This window comes from Phallusia mammillata, chromosome 6 (genome assembly GCF_965637545.1).
Source record: "Phallusia mammillata chromosome 6, kaPhaMamm4.hap1.1, whole genome shotgun sequence".
Classification (NCBI taxonomy): Eukaryota; Metazoa; Chordata; class Ascidiacea; order Phlebobranchia; family Ascidiidae; genus Phallusia; species Phallusia mammillata.
In genome coordinates, this window is record NC_137257.1 from 10827440 (window position 1) to 10852372 (window position 24933).

The 24933-nt window shown below is 40.1% G+C and overlaps 3 protein-coding genes and 1 pseudogene across 5 annotated transcripts in view; 3 read left to right on the forward strand and 1 right to left on the reverse strand.

The window, feature by feature from the left end:
• Positions 1–2021: 2021 nt before the first annotated feature.
• LOC145234251 (xanthine dehydrogenase/oxidase-like) lies at positions 2022–3603 on the forward strand. Its single transcript, XM_080099000.1, has 5 exons — positions 2022–2090; positions 2576–2633; positions 3068–3164; positions 3224–3332; positions 3409–3603. Exons 1-5 carry the CDS (start codon positions 2022–2024, stop codon positions 3601–3603), a joined length of 528 nt encoding a protein of 175 aa, XP_079955126.1.
• Positions 3604–3844: 241 nt separating this feature from the next.
• LOC145234686 (uncharacterized) lies at positions 3845–6833 on the reverse strand. The gene is made up of 2 exons (XM_080099407.1): positions 5923–6833; positions 3845–5851 (listed from the first exon to the last, which is right to left on the reverse strand). Exon 2 carries the CDS (start codon positions 5842–5844, stop codon positions 4516–4518), a length of 1329 nt encoding a protein of 442 aa, XP_079955533.1. The 5' UTR covers positions 5845–5851; positions 5923–6833; the 3' UTR covers positions 3845–4515.
• Positions 6834–8542: 1709 nt separating this feature from the next.
• LOC145234684 (xanthine dehydrogenase/oxidase-like) overlaps positions 8543–24933 on the forward strand; it is a 57090-nt pseudogene continuing 40699 nt past the window's right edge. The window contains exons 1-25 of the transcript XR_013861318.1: positions 8543–9248; positions 9310–9428; positions 9613–9849; positions 10010–10167; positions 10359–10568; positions 10632–10816; positions 10873–11047; positions 11146–11235; positions 11480–11594; positions 11714–11892; positions 12309–12431; positions 12607–12713; positions 12784–12904; positions 13023–13150; positions 13215–13302; positions 13547–13674; positions 13856–14006; positions 14309–14385; positions 21505–21582; positions 21764–21929; positions 22337–22465; positions 22557–22684; positions 22752–22944; positions 23009–23197; positions 23653–23820. The product of XR_013861318.1 is annotated as a xanthine dehydrogenase/oxidase-like (transcript). The remainder of the gene's footprint in view (positions 9249–9309; positions 9429–9612; positions 9850–10009; positions 10168–10358; positions 10569–10631; positions 10817–10872; positions 11048–11145; positions 11236–11479; positions 11595–11713; positions 11893–12308; positions 12432–12606; positions 12714–12783; positions 12905–13022; positions 13151–13214; positions 13303–13546; positions 13675–13855; positions 14007–14308; positions 14386–21504; positions 21583–21763; positions 21930–22336; positions 22466–22556; positions 22685–22751; positions 22945–23008; positions 23198–23652; positions 23821–24933) is intronic.
• Positions 14578–21315, forward strand: LOC145234681 (uncharacterized). 2 transcript variants are annotated; one of them, XR_013861317.1, is made up of 2 exons: positions 14578–21188; positions 21258–21315. XR_013861317.1 is itself a non-coding variant. In XM_080099399.1 (2 exons), exon 2 carries the CDS (start codon positions 15078–15080, stop codon positions 20772–20774), a length of 5697 nt encoding a protein of 1898 aa, XP_079955525.1. In that variant the 5' UTR covers positions 14578–14701; positions 14771–15077; the 3' UTR covers positions 20775–21315. The 2 variants fall into 2 exon arrangements, 1 of the variants encoding a protein (XP_079955525.1); XM_080099399.1 differs by having other exon boundaries at positions 14578–14701; positions 14771–21315.

Here is a 24933-nt window from a genome sequence, read left to right on the forward strand (position 1 = left end):
TCGTACAGGGTACTTTGAAAATGTATATGTAAGGATTAAGACTTTATTCGTTTTGCGAAAATTCGTAAATATTACATGCACTATGACTAAATAATGATCCACATTTCTGTTCACGGATCCCAAAATTGTCAAGCAAACAGACAAATAGTTAACAAGGGTGATGAGAAACTTTCACTAAAATTACAAGAGAAGTACGTTAATGAAAAATTTATTGTTTTGGTTGGCGAATCCTTTAATTCACTGTCCTTCGAACTGGTCTTCATTGAGCAATTATTGCTGGTGTGATAATATACGCTACATCAAGTCGAATACTTGGTGCAGGCATAACAATACAAATTAATAAAGTCAGTTTTTATCACCTTCGTTGACTGAGTAAATACTGTTCACGCATGCTGGCGTATCGTAAATCAACACGAACACAGGCAGTAAAATGATATTACATTTTTGAAAACTGCTCTCCTGGCATAAAATCGCGATGTAAAATGAGTTTGCTCTGACATTCTAACCCAAAGAAGAGAAACCAGCGAGACTATCAGTCCATAGCGAGGGTTGCAACAAACTCTGAAAATGTTTTGTGATAACATTATGTTGTAGACATCTGTAGTCAGATGTGTCATCATTTTGAATGTTACGGAATGGTTTGGAAGCGCAAGTTTGGTGGACAGAAATATATCTGTGATTATATGGCAGCCTTACGAATTTCGAATTGCAGATATTAGATTGACTTTTGCTTGCTTTTATGTCAATCGTTTGAATAGATATTTGTTCTACAATGCAATTTCGGAAATGCGTCAAAATGCTTTTCCTAATAATACTGTATGACAGCAGTTTCGACCTATTAGGGTCCATCAGTGCAGCTAGTGACGAGAGATAGGCCAATTGGCTAGTGTAGCCAGCCAACGGCACTCCAGTTTGTTAGGAGTCACAGTCCAATACGGCATATCTCTCGTCACCATGTGCTGATGAGACTATATATGTCGAAAAATGGTATGCACTGTCTGTAGCTAATCATTTATGGTCTTGATGATTTTACATTATTACTGTATTCTTAAAAAGAAACTGGGTGTTTAAAGGCGTACATTGGCGATGGCACGTATGGGCAACAGCCTACATAAAGCACAGCATTTTTAATATACTATACAGATGGCTTAAACAAGAATGTCATAGGGTTGTTGGGCATTACAAGTCCATAAATTAGATACTTAACTAGGTAATTTGATCTTATTGCAGAGGCACTGTGTGGAGCAGAAGCCCGATTTCAGGCCATTTACAACTATGCTTAAATTGTAAAGTCATATCCGATTCAAGTCCGTTTTTTAAGAAAGCCTTTGGTACAAAAAAAACTTGGACCCAAAACCCGGCCCAAACCCAGTCCGACTTACTCTGTGTTGCACTATACGCTCGTTCATTCGACAAACTCGCGTGAGCAAGAAAATAATACTTCCAAACTGATACGCTAGAAGCGCTTTTATGCAAATTTATCATTTCATGGCACAATCCGGAAACAAGACAAGAGATATTGAATATACTTCAAACGACGAGATAGCGGAAAGTTTCAGCACGCCCACGTACTGTGCCCATGTTTTTTGCATGTAAATCTCAGTTGTGAAAAAGGGTGGTTTGCTGTGAACAATTTGCTTCCAGAGTGTTACGGAACAAAAAAGCATGATTTTAGGACCAACATTTCCGCTGTTTCCATGCGTTATCCATTATTTCAAGTCTAAGAAAAGATAGCTGCGAGTTGTGCTTTGTTTAAGCTAACAGGTCGTCATTTATTTATGCTTTCAGTATTTACCCAAAACTGTCTTTGAAGAATCTTGTCAGTTGCCTTCTGTTCAAAACAATGGTTTTGCACCTAAATTGCGAAGGTTTTTTAGTGTACAAAACTTTGAGTAAAGCATGTCAACTATAGAGCTTGTACATGAGGCAGTAAACTGAAGTATTATTATTGTTTGTATATTCTGATTTTAACAGCAACGCTTGTAGATTTGTAGGTTTATTGATCTATTCCAGCGAAAAACATGGGAAAAGATGTAGTGCACATTGATTGGCAGGCTGATGTGCTAGTGTTCTACGTAAACGGGAAAAAGGTGTGTAAAAAGTATACCTCTCCCTACAAAACATGTGCCAGTCTTACTACCTACCCTGCAACACAATCTACTCTAGAATACACAAAGAAAGTGCATGTCAATTTTTTAGCAATACTGTCGAGACACGAGTGACGATGGCAATTTTTCTGTAAATGCCGCAAAATAAGACATAACGTAAAAATATGACAGTGCATTACAAATCCACTAATTTTTTTCTAAGTTAATTTCTCATGCAAAAAAATAGTAATAGTCTAAACTCTAAATTAATAATCTTTTTTGCCAAATACATCTTGTGTTTAAGCGTCATAAAGTAGGTAAACAAAATTTACGGCGAAATCTAGGACTATTGCTTTGGATTATCCTTTGCTACAAAGAGAAACCATTAAAAAGACAGCTTTAATGTACATGTATTGGCGTCTGTTACACAATAAGGTATATTAAACAGTGAACATAAAATAATCGGAGTGTTTAATTGCAATTTAAAGATCGTTGAGGAGTCACCTGATCCGGAAACGACTCTACTGACGTATCTGCGAGTTAAGTGTAAGTTTCTGTTGGAATTTGGCACTTGAGTGACCGAAATTATATGTTTACAAAGTATTCGTCCAATTCTCTTCGGAGGCGCGCAACGTTCAGGTGTCGCAAAATGCACTAACTAATGATGAAAAAAAAGTTGTTATACGGCATAAATACTTTGGAACACTATATACGGATCTGTTCATAAGTTTAATGGTGAAAATAACGGCCCAAATAGACGTAAAAAGCGACATGCTTTATTGTTCAAACGTTTCGGCAAATGCTCATGCCATCATCAGTGATATGAAGGCCACATCAGTTACACCCGTTTATAAACACGGCATAAATACTTTTATAAACATAAAATGAAAACAAATTTATGACAAAACATTTCGGAACTTTTCAAACTTTCAAATCAAACATTGTGGCTGCAACTAACTAATGTGCAAAAACGTACTTAGTGCGTCTTACAGGATCCAAGTTGGGATGTGGGGAAGGAGGATGTGGAGCTTGCACTGTTATGATCTCAAAGTGGGATTACATCAACAGCAAAATCATGTTAGTTTGACTGTGTATTATGCAATTGAAACATTCTTAACAAATTGCTTTTTGTGCAGCCATTACTCGGCAAACGCGTGTTTAGCTCCAGTGGTTTCAGTGCATGAATGTGCTGTTACTACAGTAGAGGGAATCGGCAGCACCAAGACCAAGTTACATGCAGTGCAGGTTATACCCAAACTGTGTCATATTTTGAAGTGCGATACATCTCCTGTTGTTAAATAAATCTGTAATTTAATGTCAGGAACGTCTAGCCAAATTTCATGGATCTCAATGTGGTTTCTGCACGCCCGGAATTGTGATGTCAATGTACGCATTGTTGCGTAACAAATCAGTGCCGAATGCAGAAAATATTGAAGGATGTTTGCAAGGAAATCTATGTCGATGCACAGGATACAGACCTATATTAAGTGGTATGTCAAGTGATAGGATAACATAGTCAATGTTAGGTTTTACAACCACTAAGAAGCTTTATTGAACATATAACGTCCCCGACGGCGCGGAACGTCAAAATAAAAACGCGCTTTCTAAAGGTAAATATAGGTGTTTTATACATCTTTAGAGAGAACAGACCAGTGGCGGCTCGTGACTAAAATTTGTGGGGGTGCTGCCCCCACAAATTTTAGCCTTTACTGAACATACATAAGTTTTAGTAATACAAATCTTAATTAGCAACTCAGTTGTGACGTAATTTTTGTTACGCATTAATGTACACGAGTGTAAACAGCAGACGGCATCATTTGTGTATTTTGTTTACTTGCACAGCGACGGGCCAAACACAATAACGTTCAGTAATAATGTGAAAAACAAAAACACACGTGGCACAGACTCGAAACGAAGCGGTTGTAAATACGGTAAAACACAACAGGAATATGGAAAAAAAAAATAATAGAAAAAATAGATATAAATGAGTTTTTCAGTTCAACAACAAAAATTTTCATGTTTCATTTAAGTAAATTTAGTCACAGTCAGCGTTTTTAACATATTCTATGACACTTCACAGATTATTGTCACACACAAAAACTAGCCATACAGCTTTTTTATTGGTATCATAACTAACAAATTTAGCAACCACATTACATTGGAACACTATGCACGGACTTGAAAAGTAGTTTAATCATAAACATTACTGCCAAGGTAGTGGTGTATATAGAATACATCGTGTAGACGTTTCGACAATCTCTGTTGTCATCATCAGTACATGTTTTCAATCAAGCTGTAGAACACGGTATATAAAGCACTAAGGAAAAAAAAGGAAAAGCCAGATGTGTGAAGTGACGTCCCAGACGATAACAGGGAACGACGTTTAGAACGGTGGCGTAGACGAAAAGATAAGAACCGGAGATATGGGTCAGGTGTTGAACAGACGCAAGGGCATGGAAACTGTGTCGATGTTGAGCTCGGGTTCATGCCTTTGAATAAAAAGCGATTCGAGAAACAACAGTCTCACGCGGTCTTGGTTTGCGTCCAAAATCTCCGGCTCGGCAAAATTAACTTTATGTGTCGGATTCGATAAAATGTGCCGGCACACTTCTGATTTTTGGTCCATGCGATGTTCTTTAATTCTTACAGCGAGATTTCGCCGCGTTTCCCCAATATATGAAGCGCCACAGTTGCAAACCAACCGGTAAACAACGTTAGTTCTTTTGATGTGCTCCTGGCGCTCTTTTATAGGAAAATGCCGTGAAAGTTTGTTCGTTTCATGGACAAGACGTAAGCGGATGTTGGCCCCGGTTCGATGAACAAAATGCCCCAATTCACGCGCAATGTTGTAAGATACTGGGCCGAGAAATGGAAGTCTTGCAACCACGTATCTCTCCTCGTTTGAATCGTTGTTTAATACCTTCGATTGGTGTCTTTTGTTCAGAAACCCTTTGATACACCCGTCCACAAAGTTGTGGGGATAACCATTCGCTCCAAGCATTTTCTTGACCTTCTTAAATTCTTCATGCATTATTATGTATGAATTAGCGATTCCGTACGCCCTGTTGAGAAGACACAGTACTAAATTCCGCTTATAACGAGCAGGTACGAAGCTTTCCCATTTGGTGTAAAGACCAGTGTTGATCGGCTTCCGGTAGGTACAGGTATTAGTTCCTACACTTGTTTTTTCCACCATGACGTCGAGAAAGTGAATGGTGCCGCTTTGCTCTTCTTCTTTGCTGAAGGTGATGTTGGGATGTACCGAGTTTATGTTTTTATAAAACCCATGAAGAGCAGTTTTGGAAGGAAAAACCAAGAAAAGGTCATCCACGTAACGACACAGAATCTCAGGTTTGTTTTTAGTCGTGGTGGATTTTAAAGCGGTGTCGACAACGTAGTTCATAAAAACGTCAGCTAGCAGAGGTGCAATAGGTGATCCCATTGCAATGTCGTCGATCTGCTTATAGTACTGTCCGTTAAATTGAAAGGTGGTAGTTGTAGCGGCCCAATGCAACAGTTTTTTCATACGTCTCTTGTTTAACCCGTTAAATGTAGTGTCACTTTGCTGAAATATGGAATTGAGCACGAGGGAAATGGTAAATTCCACAGGTATGTTGGTGAAAAGGTCCCGAACATCAAAGGTTGCCAATATTTTGTCGTGAATTGACTTGCCTTTAAGTAAGGTGGTAAAGGCGAAGGTGTCCTTGATATTGGTGTAGTGTTCCCTCAGTTCGGACAAGGACGATGATAGCCACATCCGTTACCTAAAGAAGGCAGAGCCATTAAGCGACGAAGACTATTTGCGTATCCATCCTACTAGCGCCACCACACCGACCCTGTATGGTCTTCCCAAGATCCACAAGCCGTCCACTCCCCTCAGACCGATTTTATCGTCATGTGGAAGCTTTAATCATGCCTGCGCAACCTGGCTATCATCGTCCTTGTCCGAACTGCGGGAACATTACACCAATATACTAAATAGTTTTTCTATTTAGTACTAGCACTGCAAGTGCAAGTCTTTTGGAAATATTGGTGTTCCTCAGAAAAATTGGCATCTTTTTCAGTGTTAAAAAGAACTGTTTTGCCTTTGAAGGAATCATGGAAACAGCAAAAAGGATTTTTCATCCTAGTAATTTAACTTGTCAAAACATCATCTCTAGATTAATTATTTTCAAGGTAATCATGAACATCAGCAGAAACATTTTCATTTCAGTAACTAGCTTTTCTTTGTCAACAATAGGATATGCTTGGTGGCCACTACTATCTTGTCTGTAAAATGTTCATTCTTAAGAAACACTTCCTGTGAAGCAATTTAGCAGCTACTTTAAATTGTCTTCACTCTTTTTTTTGTCTTCATTTCAAACTTCCTGTTGCTTCTGCAGTTGTTTGTTCTGCATTTGATATTGCCTGAATTTCAGTGAGGCATTTAACTTCACAGTCACAAATTTAATTTTTTTGGTAGCATTAAGAACTAAAACTGAGTATTTCTTGTTGTTGCTTATTCCTGCATGACATTGGAGTAGCAGATGTTTTGTCCCATACTTTCATAAAACTTTTTAATTCAGTTATTTATTATAAAGGTTAGTTGTGACTTTTAATGGTGTTAGATGACCTTTTTCCTTTTTCAAAGTGTTAGATACACTTATTTAATTTAATGATAACTGTAAAAACTGAAACCCACTTACAGTCATCTTAAAAAGTCACGACTAACAGTCAAACAATAAATTTAATGATAGCAAAATAATTATTTAACTGCTCACTGTCGAACTTAAAAACACAGTACACGGGTTTGGCTTTGGAGTTCACTGACGCGAAGCAGACAACACAACTATAGCGCTACGTCACGGGAGGGGCTGCGCGAGCCACAGCCCCCTCTCGCCTATTTCGCCCGGCATGTAGCTTTTCCAAGTGCGCATGCGCACAGCTGAAAACGTCATGAAACGTCACGAAACTGGAGCTGCAGCTCAGCCATAGATAACTTATTATTATTATTTTTTAAATTTCTTTTAAATAATACAAAATTTTTATTAATTTTATTTTAATAAAATGCCGATTAATGCCATAAAAGTTATTCTTAGTATACACTGATCAAACATAAAAACTATATGTAAAGATTGTTTTGTATAACAACTTGGAATAGGAATGTCAAGTAAAAATACTGGGGGTGCTGCAGCTCCGCAGCCCCCTCGCACGAGCCGCCCCTGGAACAGACTCAATGTGGAACAATAGGGGACGATTGCTACATAAAGGCATTGCGTTACATACTCCGCTTTAAATAAAGAAATGAAACGCAAATCTTAGCAACTGTTGTGGTAACCGAAAGAAATAAACAACACGGGGTACGCGACTCGCAGTAATTCATGTCAAACACCTAAACAGACAATGAAGTATGTGTTATTTTGACATCACACACGGTCCTTATCAAAGATATGTAGGGCGACAGCAGAAGTATAGAATTAAGTCACGTTTCACGTGAGGATACTAGAGACCAGGGGTTCTTAACCTGGGGTGCACGCACCCCCAGTGGGTGCGAGAACTGTTCCTAGGGGGTGTGGGGATGCTGAATCATTAAGGTTGGTTAGGTCTATTCTATTTAAGCAATTACAGAAGGGGGAGCGAAAATTGGTTAGTGATTTGCAAGGGGGTGCGAAAATTGGTTGGTGATTTGAAAGGGGTGCAGCAAGGAAAAAAGGTTAAGAACCACTGCTGTAGACTAAGTAGAGGAACACTGCCTGAACAAAAGGCAACTTCAGCACTTAAATGCAGGAAGTCGAACCGGAACTGAACCCGAAGCCCCGAACCGTTTGAGCTGTTAATTTCATTAAACCCGAACCGCTAATCACGATTTTCTAAAAATCTGAACCGGAACTGAATCAGTAAAAAATGCAGTCTGTTTTATATTTTGTGATGTTTTTCAAAACAGCGCACTGAAAAATACGCGAGATAACACTTATAGGGCGTGTCAAAAATAACAAAATACATTTTGAAAATAGACATTTTTAAAAAGCCTAAACCGAACCCGAACCCAACCTGAACCCATATGACAAGCGGTTCGATTCCCTGCTTAAGTGCACAGGACAAAAAACTATTAAGCAGAATGACATACATGGGTCATGGCAGTTAAATTTGCACCAATTATTTCACCCTTTCAGTAATTGTAAACACAACAAACGTTTACACTATAAAACAATTGGATTTGTGGCTTTCCACAATGCAACCGACAAAGCACCTTGCACCAGGGAAGTCAGCATAGAAAAGAACAAAACCACGTTGCGTTATCTTGTTATCGGGGAAAACTGGCAGTTAATTGTTACGTCACACAATGCAATAGATTGCATCTCAAGTGTTAGTAAGAAAAAGCGGGAATCAATAGAAATCAGGTAATACTGGAAAAAAGTCGTAACTGAATGGTGAAAACCTAGAATGTCTTGAAAGTCGTTGACTCAAATTCTAGATCAGTGGTTCCCAAACTTTATCTACTCGCGTACCATTTTTTTGGTTCATGCAGCGTTCTCGTACCACCTACAATCATGTTAGAATTTAATGAATAAAAATGTTACTAAACTTTACTAACTAACTTTACCTTAGTAACTTTGGCCTTCAGTAACCAAAGGCTCGTAAATATTAAACAAAACTTAGTCAAACTTTTACCGCCCTCGCTACAGTGCTACTGTCAACACAACTAGTAGCTTATTACAAAAACTGACTTTAAGGACTTATTACGTCGTAATAACAGATTCATTACGTCATAATAAATCTATTTCGTCACAAAGAAACCTTGCTTAACAGTTCAATGCGGCAATACACCAATGAATTAGAATTTAGTAGGAAATATAGTGTGAAATTTCACGCTCTACGTAATTTGTGTGAATTAAAACTTGTGTGAAATAAAGATCGCTTTGTGTGAACTTAATAAGTTGCTCGCGTACCACCTTGGAGACCTTCGCGTACCACTAGTGGTACGCGTACCATAGTTTGGGAACCACTGTTCTAGATCAATCGTTTTTCTTTATCTGTTTTAATGGATAACTGGATACTGTGTTCAAATTAAGGGACAGTAACAAACTAATTGCTTTGTTTTAGCTTTTAATACGTTCACCGATGCAACAGCTGGTTGTCCCATGGGAGCAGAATGCTGCAAAAACAAACAAATTATAAACGGTACGGGTTTTTGACATAGCTTGTTTGCTTAGTGCAACATTGCCGGCTTGTTTGTGAAAAGGTTCTTCGGAAATTTCAAACGAAAATTCATTGGGCAACGATGATCCTCATTCCTCCAAATCTGTTTTCTTCAGCAAGTATGACCCAACACAGGAAATCCTGTTTCCACCAGATCTATTGGCAAGTAGAAACATTTCAGCCAAATGCAACATAGAAACAACACTTTAACACTTTCAGCACTTTTTTTATGATTGAAAATCAAGTTCGATATATCCCCGCATTCTATTTTATCCGTGTCAATCGTTGTTGCAATCTTGGTTTTGTCTGTTTTCTTTACAAACTGCCTTTTACTGTTTTTCTTTAGTTGGAGTCGAAATCCAAAAAAAACAAAACACTAAAATTCGTTGGAGAACGCGTCACGTGGTTTCGACCTACGTCACTTCAACAGTTGGTCGAGTTGAAATCCATTTATCCTGATGCTCAGTTGGTCAATGGAAACACTGAAATCGGGGTGGAAGCAAATGTTCGAGGGCGATATTTCAAATATATTATAACCCCCCTTGACGTGAAAGAGTTAAAACAATATCTGTAGACGACAAAGGTAAATTCTTATTCCTAACTTCTCTGTCAGGTATAAATAAAAACTCGGTGCAAAATATTTGCTGTTTTTTAAAACGTGTTTTTCGTGTTTTACAGTTTTTCTCAGAAGTAAATTATTACAGCCATAAAAAAACACAAAATTATTCGCATATTTTAAATAGGAGTAAACATTGGGTCATCATGTACGATCAGTCAAATTAAGGAGGAACTTCAGAATTTTGTTAATTCCGGAAATTTTCCTAAGTATCAAACACAATGTCTGGAATCCCTGGTTGAAATGATTTATTGGTTTGCTGGTGATCAAATACGAAATGTTGCGGTAAGGCAAACATATCTTTTACAATTTACACAAAATAATAAAAGAAAAATACAACCGGCAATATAAAGTTGTGTAAAATTAAGCATTTTCGCACAACGTACTATAAAAGACTATTACGAAAACTTGAATAAAAGTAAAAAGTGAAAATTAAATCAAGCTTTAACATATTTTTATTCTATCTTTTATTGCAGGCGATTGGAGGCAACATAATGACAGCAAGTCCCATCTCTGATCTCAATCCAATCCTGATGGCAAACGAAAGTTTGGCTTCATTCAGATTACATTCTCGTGCTAAAGATCGACAGGTTTTGATGGATCAAAGTTTCTTCCCCAAATACAGGACGACATGTGCAGAGAAGGGCGAAGTTCTCATTTGTGTTTATCTTCCATTTAATACAAAGGTACAACAAGAATTCGTGAATGTTTTAAAATTTGTGACTTATAATTGCAATATTTCCAACTAGGACGAGTACATGAAAGCTTACAAGCAATCCAAACGTCGAGAAGACGATATTGCAATCGTAAACGCAGCAATGCGTGTCGTGTTTCATCCTGGAACTTGCAAAGTGTTCAAATTTGTAGCCGCATTTGGTGGAATGGCTGCTACTTCAGTTATGCCAGAAAAGACAATGCAAAATATGATTGGAAGGTGTGTGATTTTATTTTTGTGACAACATTGGTCTTTCCATATTTGGCTTTGTACAGAGATTGGAACGAAGCTTTGTTGGATGATGTTCAGATTTGGTTGCGAGAAGATCTTCCGTTGGCTCTGGATGCTCCCGGAGGAATGGTGGAATACAGAGAAGCTCTTGCAGCAAGCTTCTTTTTCAAATTCTTTCTAAATGTTAAGAAATGTCTCGTTGAAAGGGGCATGAAGTCTGTAAGTAATTATGAACAAGTTGTTGTTGTTTATTGATATTTTTAGGTTGAGAATACAAGTTATAAAGTTACTTATGAATTACTTGGTGATAACCCTAGGTTGAAGATTGTTTGCAGCCTCATGATATCACAGCATTCCAGCCACCAAATACAATTCATGTTCCAATGAGTACAAGGACTTGGCAAGATGTATGTAAACTTAATATTATAGCAGACCCGAAACAGCACATGTTTTATTCAAATTAACTTATATGGTTAAAGCCTAAATTAACTCTAAAGCCAATGTAGCAATACCATGACTGTCAATTTTATTACTTTATTTGAGTTGTGCTTCCGTTCTTTTAAAATAGCTGAAAATATTATAATATGAGAGCTGTAAATCGGCGGAAGTGAAAGTTACAACTGCTATTTAGTACAGTTACTTGTATTTTAGGCCACCAATGGTCAACCGCACGATGACATGGTTGGTCGACCAATCCAACATGTGTCTGGCTACAAACACACAACTGGTGAAGCTGTATATGTTGACGACATGCCAACATTCTCAGGTAGACCCCAATTTTTACTCGTAGCATGGCTTCTTTTGGCTTTCAACTACTAGCATCTTTCCCATGGTTCCATTGTGCTTTCATTTTTTTGTATTTAACTTCACACTGTTCACATGCAGATGAGTTGTACTTGTGCTTGGTTACAAGTACCCGGCCACATGCTTACATCAAAAACGTCGACATCAGCAAAGCGATGGCGTACAAAGGGGTTGTGACATATGTAGACCATCGTGACGTACCTGGTAGCAACGAAGTCATGGTTGTTGGTGATACTTGCGAGGTGTTTGCGACCACAAAGGTAAAATTGGCATAACATACCGCCAAATAATCTAAAAAATATAAATTAAACTAGTGTTTCCAAAAATGTTTTCCATCACTTCGGATTTTATGTCAGAAGTAGTCAATATATTACGAATTCAATGAATTTCCTGTGTTGGGCGTATGAAGAATTATATGACAAAATTTTTCTGTTCGCTATATTTTTCTAAATAATCACATTAATTCCATTACTCCCCAATGGCCGAATTGTTTTTATATAACCAGTTTAAGAACCATTGGTTTCATCCTTGCATTTATGGCAAGAACGATGCCCGAATGGTCCAGTGTGCCTCGCCCATATACATAAAAAACTGATCGGGTTTCGGGCTTGGGCGTTTCGTGGGTTCGAACCCCGCAAAATACCGAATAAAGAACACCTTGCATTTGTTATCTAAGGTTACGTGCTTTGGACAAACCATTGGAGCAGTTGTAGCTGACACACAAGCTCACGCGCAAAGAGCTGCTCAGTTGGTGCAAGTTGACTATGAAGATATATCACCTGCTGTCGTCACAATTGAGGTAAAGTTGTCTGAGACAGAGGATCCGCAAATACTTTTTGTCACTGGCGACCCTAAGTAAACAAAAGCAAAACTCTTGTGCAATTTAAACTGTAAACAGAGCAAAAATTTTTCGTACTTTTAGATTTGTTGTGAGGCAAAGCTAACTTAGGATATATTTGTGTGACCTTTTGTAGGACGCAATTCAACATGAGTCCTACTTTGACATCTCAAAAAAACTAGCTCATGGTGACGCAGTTGCTGCCATGGCAACATGTGATCACGTGATCAAGGGAGAAGTCAGGTTAGTGTTGAAATGGAATAGATACCTGATGATGATCTGAATGCTTACCTTTGTGTCCATAAATCCACAGAATAGGAGGTCAAGAACATTTCTACCTGGAGACACAAGCGTGCATCGCAGTTCCGAAGGGCGAAGATGGGGAAATAGAGATGTTCTGTTCAACTCAAAATCCATCCTTTCTTCAACAAACCGTACATACGTGTGGAAAAGCAATCAAGCCAAAATCAAATTTAGTTTCATAATATTTATAAGATACTAAGTCCTTTTTCAAAACGATTTTTCGCCAATTGAGTTTTTCATATCTGATAGACAGCCGTTTTGCTTGGAGTAGACGCAAACAGAGTCGTGGTTAAAGTGAAAAGAATTGGAGGTGGATTCGGAGGCAAGGACACTCGATTTCTTGTTGTTAGTAATCCTGTAGCAGTTGCGGCACATAAGTAGGTTATTAATTATGTCTTATATCGATGCAATAAATAGATTAACATTACAAATATACTTAAGATGTGGCAAAGCAGTGAGATGTATGTTGAGCAGAAAGGAGGACATGATTATCACTGGAGGGCGTCATCCGTTTTTCGGCAAGTACAAGGTAACTTATGTTGGTTTTAAATTTAGTAAAATCGACTTGAAGTTACATTCTTATCCGAAAACGAAAAATCGTTGTAACCACTGTACGAAACTAAAACTCGCCTTTCCACGCGAAGCGGTAAGTAGATATGTTTTCTTATTTCTTTGCATTTTTTGTTGGCTTTAAACAAGAACATTTTAAAGCTAAAGTTAGGTAAACCTATTTCGAAATGATATACTGAAACTTATCTTTATTTCTGTCACAGGTTGGATTTATGAATGACGGAAAACTTGCGGCTTTAATTCTCGACCTTTACAGCAACGGCGGTAACACTCTAGAAAAGTCAGAACTTATTTTCAACAAGGCCATTTTGGAAAGCAACAACTGTTACAAGTATGACTAGTTTGTGGTTTACTAATTGACCGCGGAATAAATTAAGAAGGCCATGGTGATTTGATAAATTCATTCATTAAAAAAAATAATTTGATGCCTAATTCCATTTCAAATAATCCAAAAGCTGTTTGAAGACAAGTTGCATGCAGTTTTTTTCTCTAGGAATTTATTGCCTTTGCAGAATTCCAAACGTTCTCATACGCGGTAAAATCTGCAAAACCAACATTTCATCGAGCAACGCATTTCGTGCCTTCGGTGCCCCACAGGCAATATTCATTGTTGAAACTTGGATGTCGAGGATTGCCGAATTTCTAAACACGACACAGGAAGAGGTTTGTTTTCTGTTTCTGTGTCTACAAGCAGTTAAGGCAAAGCCTCCAGTATTGTCCGTTGTCAAAATTGCTTTTTGCAATTGTCCATGTAATTAAATTTGTACGCAATGTTAACACACACTTCAAGAATACATATGTCTCTTTCACATCAACTATTTTCACATAAAGTGTAAAAGGGATCTAAAATTTTTAGATGATTCTAAAAACTTTTAACAAAGCTCAAACGACCAGTTTCTCAATTAATGATTACGCCTGCTTTTGAAACTCGACATGTACAAAAAATCAAACTTATTTTGTTTCAGCTGCGGGATTTAAATATGTACAAGGAGGGAGACGTGACACATTTCAACCAAAAACTTGAATCATTTCAAGCCAGAAGATGCTGTGTTACGTCGTTTTCGCCAACTGTTGTGAACATAACTTTGCCCAGCAAAACGTATAACAATTGTCCTGTGACGCAACAGTTAGTGTTCCATTGCGTGACAATTAATGTTCTAATGCGTGACGTCAATTGCCTGTGTACTGTGTATGTTGCAATCATTTGTAACTTGCCTCGTGGTGTACGTTTGTAAACTGCTGACAGGCATAATTTGAATTGAAGCCATCAATCTAAACTTTGATACCTTTATTTAGCAGCTAGAAAGTATAAATAAATTGCTGAGTTGATAAAGCTGCATTTGTGAATCATTTTGCTGGTAAGTTTGGCTTTGTACTGTAATGTGAAGTTTTGTTCTAAAACTGTAAATGTTTGGTTATTTGTGCAGGATTTGTTCGGCCTTTAAAACATCATTAAATACCAAAACCCCTGTGGCCAAACAGTCGGTATGTTTACTTGTTGTGTTTCGAGTGCGATTTGTGCTTTATACGTTTTCGTTTTCATTCGCAGAAAAAACGGAATTGACCATACCATTAAAACGAATTGTCGTTCCTTTATGGTGTCCGCGTTTTTTATTGAGCCACATTGTGTGACGTTTTCGTGAAAACAGGGGAACACGCGACAGAAAACGTTACATAAAAGTTTTTCGACTGGCCGACTGTCAATTGTCTAGTACCAACGCAATCACGACGAAGATGGCAGCAGACGATCCCGAATTCGATTTAGACGACGTGAACCAACGCACGGAAGAATGGGTCGAAGCGAGTGTTCACTCCTTCCGCGATGGCGAACCCTCTACATCGAATCCGCTGGAGAATGTAGCGCAACGCCCACCCTCAGTGGATGGTTCGGTGATAAGTAGCGTGCGCACATTATCTAGTTCGGCTATCTTAGAAATGAAGCGGAGATCTAAATTAAAATTGCAAAGTTTACGTATGCGAATACAGCAGAATTATGAGTTACAGTCTATCCAAAGGGAGAGGGAACGTGTTGAACGTGAAGAAGAAAGTCGGCACCGCGAAGAAGAGCGTCAGCGCCGCGAAGAAGAAGAACTTTGTTCGCGCGAAGAAAAGGATAGACGACGAAAATTGGATGAGATGGAAAAGGCAATCCGTTTCAAACACGCACTCCACATGGCGGAGCTGGAAGTGAACTCCTACGAGGAAGACCCCGTTGAAGTACCCCTATCTGTTCCATTGGAAGGATTAGGTACGGCAGTTACACAGACCTTGATTACAAAGTCCAACGAACCAAGTAAGTCTGTTCCGTCACCTATTAAACCCAGAAAACTAGTTTTGAAGCCCGAAGCCACTCCGTTCGAGCCTAAATGCCGTTGTAATTGTGCAAACACCAGTAGTGTCGTTGGCGAAGTCCGCGAATTGTCTGTGTCTGATCTGCCAGTATGTGCTTTGCCGGAGCCCCAACCGTCGACTAGTAATCAGCGACCTGTTAAGAAAGATTCTAGACTGCCACCCCCACAGATATCAAAGTTTGCCGGTGATCCTATGGAGTACCATGCCTTTATTCGTAGCTTTAAATGCCATATTGCTGAACATGTTTCTGACGACGACGTGCGCCTCAGTTACTTGCAGCAATTTTGTGTCGGTGATGCTAACGATTTGATTAAGCATTGTTCCATGCTCAGTGGAGAAGGAGGATACGCCGAGGCCCTAAAACTGCTAAAGGAAAATTATGGCAAGGATCACATCATTGCGCGCACCTGCTTAAACCAACTACAGTACGGACCGAAACTTCGCTCGGAAGACGTCCATAGCATGCAGAAATTCGCGAGGTTGATGAAGACATGTCAAGTGGTACTATCCCAAATCGAAGGCAACGCAGGTTTGGACACATTTCAAAATTTGTTGGCGATTGTGCGTCGTTTGTCCAGTGACATGCAAGAGCAATGGGACAAAGAGGTCGCCCGTATAATTAAAACATACGATCGAGAACCTAATTTCGACGACCTCACCGAATTTGTCGATAATCAAGCTGCCGTGGCAAGTTCGTCGTTTAGACGGGCCCATCACCCCGTACGGGAGACGCCTAGTGGTCAAAGAAAAAATAGGGCTGCGACGTACGTCGTGTCGTCTGAGCTGCCGGGAACTGAAGCCCCGCAGGCTCGCTGTTTGTTTTGTACAGGGCTCCATGATTTGACCACTTGCAATTCGTTTGAAAAGAAGCCTGTCTACCAACGATACGAATTTGCACGAAGGCAAAGACTGTGCTTTAAGTGTTTGCAGAAAGGACATAATGCAAGAGATTGCAAGGAGGAGGATCCGTGCAAGATCTCCGGTTGTGATTCCAACTCTCATCATACGCTGCTACATCGGGAGGTTTCTAGAGCAGAAGCCAACCGCAGTTCTGCTCCTGAAGAAAAGGTAACCAGTGAAGTTAATTCATTTCACTTGGCGTCAGATTCCAAGCCCTCTGCAATATGTGGCAATACCAGTATATGTGGTGATATGTACATGAATATCGTACCAGTTCGGGCGCGAAATGGCAACATAGAATTTCTCACTTATGCATTTTTGGACTCTGGTGCCACTAAATCTATGTGTAGTCAACGGCTAGTGGATGCCCTACACTTGCAAGGGGAGTCTCGTACTGTATCGCTTCGAACTGTAGGCCACGAGCAAACTATGCCAACAAAAATAGTTTCCCTGTCTGTTGCTCCTGCCTTCGATGATGGACCTAGTATTAATCTTAACAGTGTAATGGCCATCGATAAGCTTCCGGTAAAAACTAACAAGTTACCATCAAAGACTAAACTGAAAAGGATGTCATACTTGCGCGGTTTAGAGTTTCCACAGATCGAAGGTGGAGAAGTGACACTTATGATTGGCGTCGATGCTCCTGAACTGATGGTTTTCCAGGAGACGCGCTGCGGCAGCCGCGAACAACCCATTGCAGTAAAAACGGCCCTTGGGTGGTCTTTGTTGGGGCCATCGTTTGTGCCCACCAGCGGAACACGCATTGATTTAAACTACGTAAGTAGTTTTGACGACAACGTGAGCAAAGAGATCGACTGTCTGTGGAGAACCGATTTTTCTGATTTAACCATAATTGATGACAAGAGAATTTCGCGTGAAGACCGATCGGCGCTCGAAATTATGAAACGGGACGTGTTGCATGTAGACGGCCATTATCAGTTGCCCTTGCTGTGGAAAGGAAATCAAACTCAACTTCCGCCAAACCGCGTGTTGGCAGAAAGAAGACTCCGTTCTCTCGAACGAAGACTAAAGAAGGACGAGAAACTTCGTGAGCGATACGTTGGCACTGTGGAAACCTATATCCAAAAGGGATACGCGAAAAGGATCTCTTCGCACGATCGCGGCCAAAGTAAACGAGAGTGGTATCTTCCACATCACCCTGTTTTGCACCCGCGCAAGCCTGACAAGGTGCGCGTCGTGTTCGATTGTGCCGCAAAGCACGCAGGCGTTGCATTAAACGATGCCCTAATGAGTGGCCCAGATCTGATGAACAACTTAGTAGGCGTCCTGACAAGGTTCAGAAAGGAACCCGTGGCGGTTGTGTCAGACATTGAATCCATGTTTCATCAAATCCGGGTAAGGCCAGAAGACACTGCGAGCCTTCGTTTCTTGTGGTGGCCCAAGGGCGATCTGTCCAAGCCAGCGGAAGACCACGAGATGACTGTACATCTTTTTGGCGCAACATCCTCTCCGAGCTGCGCCGCTTTCAGCTTGTTCCAAACTGCGGAAGAGTTTGGCCACGAGTTCAGTGCTGCAGCTACTACAGCGCTAAAATCAAATTTCTACGTGGACGATTGCCTTGCAAGCGTGGCGACCGAGGACGAAGCAATTATGTTGGTGAAAGACTTAGGTCAGCTCCTGCAAAGAGGTGGCTTCCACCTAACCAAGTGGATGAGCAACAGTAATAGAGTTTTACAATCAATTCCTTCTGACGAACGGTCCAAGATGGCGAAGAATCATGATCTTAATTCGGACGTAGCTGGAAGAATTTTGGGCGTGTTTTGGAACGTCCCAAATGACGAATTTGGATTTGATGTGCAGATGCCGAATAAGTCGCTGACGCTCCGTGGAATTTTGTCTGCCGTCAGTGCGCTGTACGACCCCTTAGGTCTTGTTGCTCCTGTTACAGTAAGTGCCAAAATACTTTTGCAGGACCTTTGTCGTCAAGGGTTAGGATGGGACGAAGATATTTCAAATGAAGATGCTAATCGTTGGAGAAGCTGGATGGAGGGACTTCCTATGTTAAGCCAAGTACGGGTTCAACGCTGCATTAAACCTCCTTCCTTTGGAAAGATAGTTAAGATGGAAATGCACCATTTTGCTGACGCATCGTCTTCGGCCTACGGGGCAGTTTCTTATCTGCGCCTTGTTAACCACAATACGCAGGTGCACTGTTGTTTTTTGCTTGGCAAGTCACGACTTGCACCGATACATACGGTATCCATACCACGCTTGGAGTTGACGGCAGCGGTGCTAGCGGTTAAAATGGATGGCTTTCTGCGACGAGAGTTGGGCTGTCCCGACTGCGAATCGACGTTCTGGACAGATTCCATGTCGGTGTTGATGAGCATTAGGAATTCTACAAAACGTTTCGAAACCTTTGTAGCAAACCGACTGGCAAAGATTGACAGTGGAAGCAGAAGTGAGCAGTGGCGACATGTTCCATCCAAATTAAACCCTGCCGACGACGCCTCACGTGGCTTGTCTGTGAAGAAAATGGTGAATAACAACGTTTGGCTAACCGGTCCACGGTTTCTTTGGGGTGACGAATCTACTTGGCCTAAAGAAGAAGAAGTTTCAAATAGAGATGATATTTTAATGGAAGCAAAGAAGGTCAGTGCAAATTTTACGTGTGGAACCGCTTGCGAGACGGATTCTATCTCAAAACTGATCAATCATTACTCCGATTGGAATCGCCTACGACGTGCAACCGCTTGGTTGTTACGGTATAAGCGCGTTTTATTGTCGAAACGGTGTGCAGATACAAATACGACCATTCCGAAGGGAACCCTTCAGGTTCAAGAGCTTCAAGAAGCTGAATTGGCACTGTTTCGAATTGTGCAACAACAAGCCTTTCCAGAGGTGCTTGAAAATCTGCGAAAAGGCAATGGTCAGTGGAAGAAAACGAAGAACTCTCGAACGTTTGACAAGCTTGGCCCCACCCTTAGCAACGGTCTCCTACGCGTTGGAGGGAGACTTGAATTGGCCTCTATTTCGGATGATGCGAAGCATCCTATTATACTTCCAGGCAGACATCACCTCACCGACTTACTGATTGTCAAGTTTCATAAGGACGTAGGTCACTCAGGAATGAGTCACACCTGGTCTGAAATCCGTCAAAAATTTTGGATTATAAAGGGCGGAGCCGCTGTACGCCGTGTGTTGGGCAATTGTGTGTTTTGCAGGAAACGAAATGCGCCCGTTGGCGAGCAACTTATGGCCAGATTGCCGATTGATCGTGTGAACTCCCATAGCCCCGCGTTCACGTACGTTGGCGTTGATTATTTTGGACCGCTAATGGTGCGCCAAGCAAGAAGCCAAGTGAAGGTGTACGGCTGTCTATTTACCTGCATGACGGTCAGGGCAGTGCATCTGGAGGTAGCTGACAGTTTGTCAACGAGTGCTTTTATCAACTGCCTGCGAAGATTCATCGGACGACGTGGCAGACCAACTAAGATTTGCAGCGACAATGGAACAAATTTTGTCGGAGCCGTGCGTGAGCTAAAAGAGGCTATCGGAAGATGGAATCAACAGAGCATTGATGACTTCTTGAGACAACAGGACATCCAATGGTCTTTTAATCCTCCTGCGGCAAGCCATATGGGTGGCGTCTGGGAAAGAATGATCAGGTCTGTAAGAAGAGTTCTTTCTGCGTTGCTGACGGCACAAAGCGTGACCCGCGACACCCTTGAAACGGTGCTTGTTGAAGCGGAGTCCATTCTCAACAGTAGACCCATTGTTCCAGTGGTGATGGATCCACAATCGGACGAGCCGCTGACTCCCAATCATTTAATTTTGTTGCGTCCGTCGCCCAACATGCCACCTGGCGTGTTCGTGAAGAAGGACTGTTACGTTCGCCACCATTGGCGACAAGTGCAATACCTGGCTGACCAATTTTGGCGTCGCTGGGTGCGAGAATACTTACCCACTGTCATTGAACGACAGAAGTGGTTTTCGAAGCAGAGGAACGTCGAGGCAGGCGACCTAGTGTTGGTTGTGGACGAATCCATTCCGCGAGCACGTTGGAGAATCGGCCGAGTGATTTCGACCTTTCCGGATGCGCATGGTGTCGTGCGCTCTGCACTGGTAGGAACCGGTGCCACCTCCGTCAGACGACCCATCACCAAACTGTGTTTAGTGATGGACTCCCGCGGTGATTGCGCGACCGGCAAATTGTAAACTGTTTGCGATGTTCATTTTCGTTCGTTTTGTTCGGTATATATTCAACGACGTTTTGTGTTTTAGAATGTATGCTCCCCTGGAGATACATTCGGGTGGGGGTATGTTACGTCGTTTTCGCCAACTGTTGTGAACATAACTTTGCCCAGCAAAACGTATAACAATTGTCCTGTGACGCAACAGTTAGTGTTCCATTGCGTGACAATTAATGTTCTAATGCGTGACGTCAATTGCCTGTGTACTGTGTATGTTGCAATCATTTGTAACTTGCCTCGTGGTGTACGTTTGTAAACTGCTGACAGGCATAATTTGAATTGAAGCCATCAATCTAAACTTTGATACCTTTATTTAGCAGCTAGAAAGTATAAATAAATTGCTGAGTTGATAAAGCTGCATTTGTGAATCATTTTGCTGGTAAGTTTGGCTTTGTACTGTAATGTGAAGTTTTGTTCTAAAACTGTAAATGTTTGGTTATTTGTGCAGGATTTGTTCGGCCTTTAAAACATCATTAAATACCAAAACCCCTGTGGCCAAACAGTCGGTATGTTTACTTGTTGTGTTTCGAGTGCGATTTGTGCTTTATACGTTTTCGTTTTCATTCGCAGAAAAAACGGAATTGACCATACCATTAAAACGAATTGTCGTTCCTTTATGGTGTCCGCGTTTTTTATTGAGCCACATTGTGTGACGTTTTCGTGAAAACAGGGGAACACGCGACAGAAAACGTTACATGCTGGGAAGAAGTAATTGAGAAATCAAAGATGGTGCAGAGAAAACAAAAAATTGCACAGTTTAACCAACAAAACAGGTTGGGTTTTATTGTGTTTAAAATAATACACGATTACTCAACGTATTAATAAAGACTAAATATAACACAAACATCTGCAGTTAGCAACAAAAAAGTCTGCAAATGCACTTTTCCACGACTTTAGACAAACTCAAATTACATACAGGAAATTGTTACAATTTTAGGTATTTCTTTTACATAGGTGGCACAAAAGGGGCATTGCCTGCATCCCAATAAAATATGGTATTGGTTTTCCATCATCCTGGTGTCATGGTGGTGCATTAGTTCACGTTTACACTGACGGTTCGGTTTATTTATCACATGGAGGAACTGAAATGGGACAAGGATTACACACAAAGATGCTACAGGTAATCATTTGTTCCATATTTTGGCAGCGTTCGGAATTTGTTTGAGTGACCTTTCATGCGATTTAACCCTAATCGACCGTTAGTGCTTGATTCTGTGTCCTACCGAAACTCAAACACACACAACACGAACACAGTGTAAATACATGAAGCCCAGAACAAGTCTGACCTAGCTATACTCCCAAAACCACACTGTCCTAAAGAACTAATCAACATGTATTGCCTGTATGTCAAAACATCACCACAGTTAAAAAAAGTGATTTCAGTTGTTCCAGAATGGTTTACAACCCAATTCAAGATATTTGAATCTGATTATTTCCTGCTACTGTTTGGTTACGTCGAAAAGTAATCATGTTAAATAGCAACCGTTTAAAATCATATGAATCATTTCTACTTTTATTACAAAACAGGTAGCGGGGAGATGTCTTGGTATTCCTTTGTCGCGAATTCACATTTGTGAGACGAGTACAGATACTGTTGCCAACACAAGAGCGACAGCAGCAAGTTTTAGTACTGATCTTAATGGAATGGCAATTAAGGTGAATTATTGTGGTGCCTGATTTAACAAATTCGCAAATCACAAATAATCTGGCAAACGTCGAAAGTTGTGAAAGTCATGAACATATTCAGGATGCGTGTGACACGATTACGGAAAGACTATATCCGCTCAGAAAACAACATCCTAACTTGGAATGGAATGATTTGATACTAAAAGCTTACAATGAACGAATCTGCCTCTCTGCCACTGGTTATCACAAGTGAGAAAAATATATATATTTCTTGTTTTTGCCTTCATAGGCGTAAGCGACGCATTATGCTTTTCAGGACACCTGGAATGTTTTCCACTTGGGACTCTGAAACAGGTATAGTCGAAGGCCGCCCTGCTTGCTTTTTTTCATACGGTGCAGCTGTGTCCGAAGTCGAAGTGGACTGCTTGACCGGTGATCACGTGGTGCTTCAAACTGACATTGTGATGGACGTCGGAAGAAGTCTTAACCCTGCCATCGATATTGGACAGGTTTGCAAATTTGCAAAGCTACAAAACTCTGATCTTCGTGTAACATGTCTTTGTTCTGTTGCAGATTGAAGGGGCGTTTGTTCAGGGTTACGGGTTGTTTACCATGGAGGAGCCCTTGCACACCCCTGGTGGTCAGGTTATTACGTCAGGACCCGGTGTGTATAAGATTTCTGGTTTCGGGGATTGCCCGCGGAATTTCAATGTGCACCTTTTAAGAAACTCTGATAATGACCGAGCAATATATTCGTCGAAGGTACAACTATTTAATTTAAAAACAACTTTTTTTGCTTCTTTACCGTGTATTTATCAGATCTAATCAGAGACTATAAATGAAGTATTTTTATCAATCGATTTTGGATTTGTAAATTGCATTTCAATTAATCTACAGCGATTGTATTTAATTTGTTGTACGGCCAGATATTTATAATTCGAAAACCTCTCAGCTTAAATGAATTTGTGATATTTGTCCATACAAGATAACCTTCGACCAAGACTATGCCAATATAAACTGGATATCAACATTGCAATGATTAAGAAATCAATAACTGTTTTTTGTTTTATTGGTAAAAAGTATAATAAAACATAAAAAACATGCACGCAACATATCTTGAATTATTATGTAACCAAGTTTATTTACCTTGCTTGTCGTTTAAATGTATTAATTGGAATACTGGTAGGCCCGTTATTTTCAGAGACGATGTTTTACAGGGTGTGGGAGAACCACCACTTTGTCTAGCGTCTTCGGTGTTTTTCGCAATCAAAGACGCGATTCAATTTGCTCGGAAGGAATCGGGATTGTTCGGATGGTTTCGACTCGACTCCCCAGCAACGTCCGAATCAATCCGAATGGCATGTGGAGATTGTTTTACAAAACAGGTTTGTTTTCGCAGGTGGGGATGAGTCGTGTTAAAGTTTTAAAAATCCTTTTACTTCAGCATGAACATCACATTGACCCAAAAGTAGAAAAGGACCTGAAACCATGGAGCATTCGAGCCTGATGACCAGTGTAATTTTTTCATTGTGCAAATAACATTTTTGCTAGTATGCTTGTACGTAACTTTGTAATCATCAATATGTTGTCCTATGGGTTTTTTGTTTTTATTCCAATTATATATATATACATACTCATATAGGCCTATATCAGCACACTTGTAAAATATAAATAAAATACGTACCGTTTGCGGCATCAAAATATGTGTACATTCCTAATGACTACCCAAATACGTTTTGGAAATCGCGTTTCATGCATTTTTGCCTCTGTAAAGAATTGTAGAAACTTTGCCATAGTTACGGCCGACCAATCGTCAAATTGATCTATATTTTTTGTGCGTTTTAATCGAAAATTAGTGTTTAAATCAGTGGTTCTCAAACTCGGTTTTCGGGGCTGCATGCGGCTCCAAACTACTTATTTTGCGGCTCGCTCCAGACCTCAGAAAACAACCAAACATTGCTATTTTAGCTTTCAAAGTCATAATCTTTAGTGATTTTCTTAAGGTTTCGTTTTTTTTGCGGCTCCCTACACACTTAAAAAATACAATTTGACCCCGACAATAAAAAAGTTTGAGAACCATTGGTTTAAAACTTTAAATGGTATATGATGCTCTTTTCTGATTGTTTCGTGTGATTGTATGTGTTGTAACGAATTGATGAAATCACGTCAGCTTAATACATACCCTATTTAAAAATAAGTAAAAGCAATACTGTATATATTTTCAAACTTGAATCTCCCAGTTCGTTGCTTGATGGATAAAGACTATAATGAACCTTATGCTTGTTGATTCAAGTTTGTAAAAAACATTAAGTAAAACATTTATTAATTCTTAAGAATTTAAGATAAGTATATTTCACTTTTTACAATATCATCGGTATCTATAAGCAAGCATAAAGACATCATATTGGTGAAAACAGTATACACATAAAACGAGAAGATAATAGCAACCGAAGCTTATTTGATTAATAAAATCTAAAGAAAACGCATGGTCCTCGCAG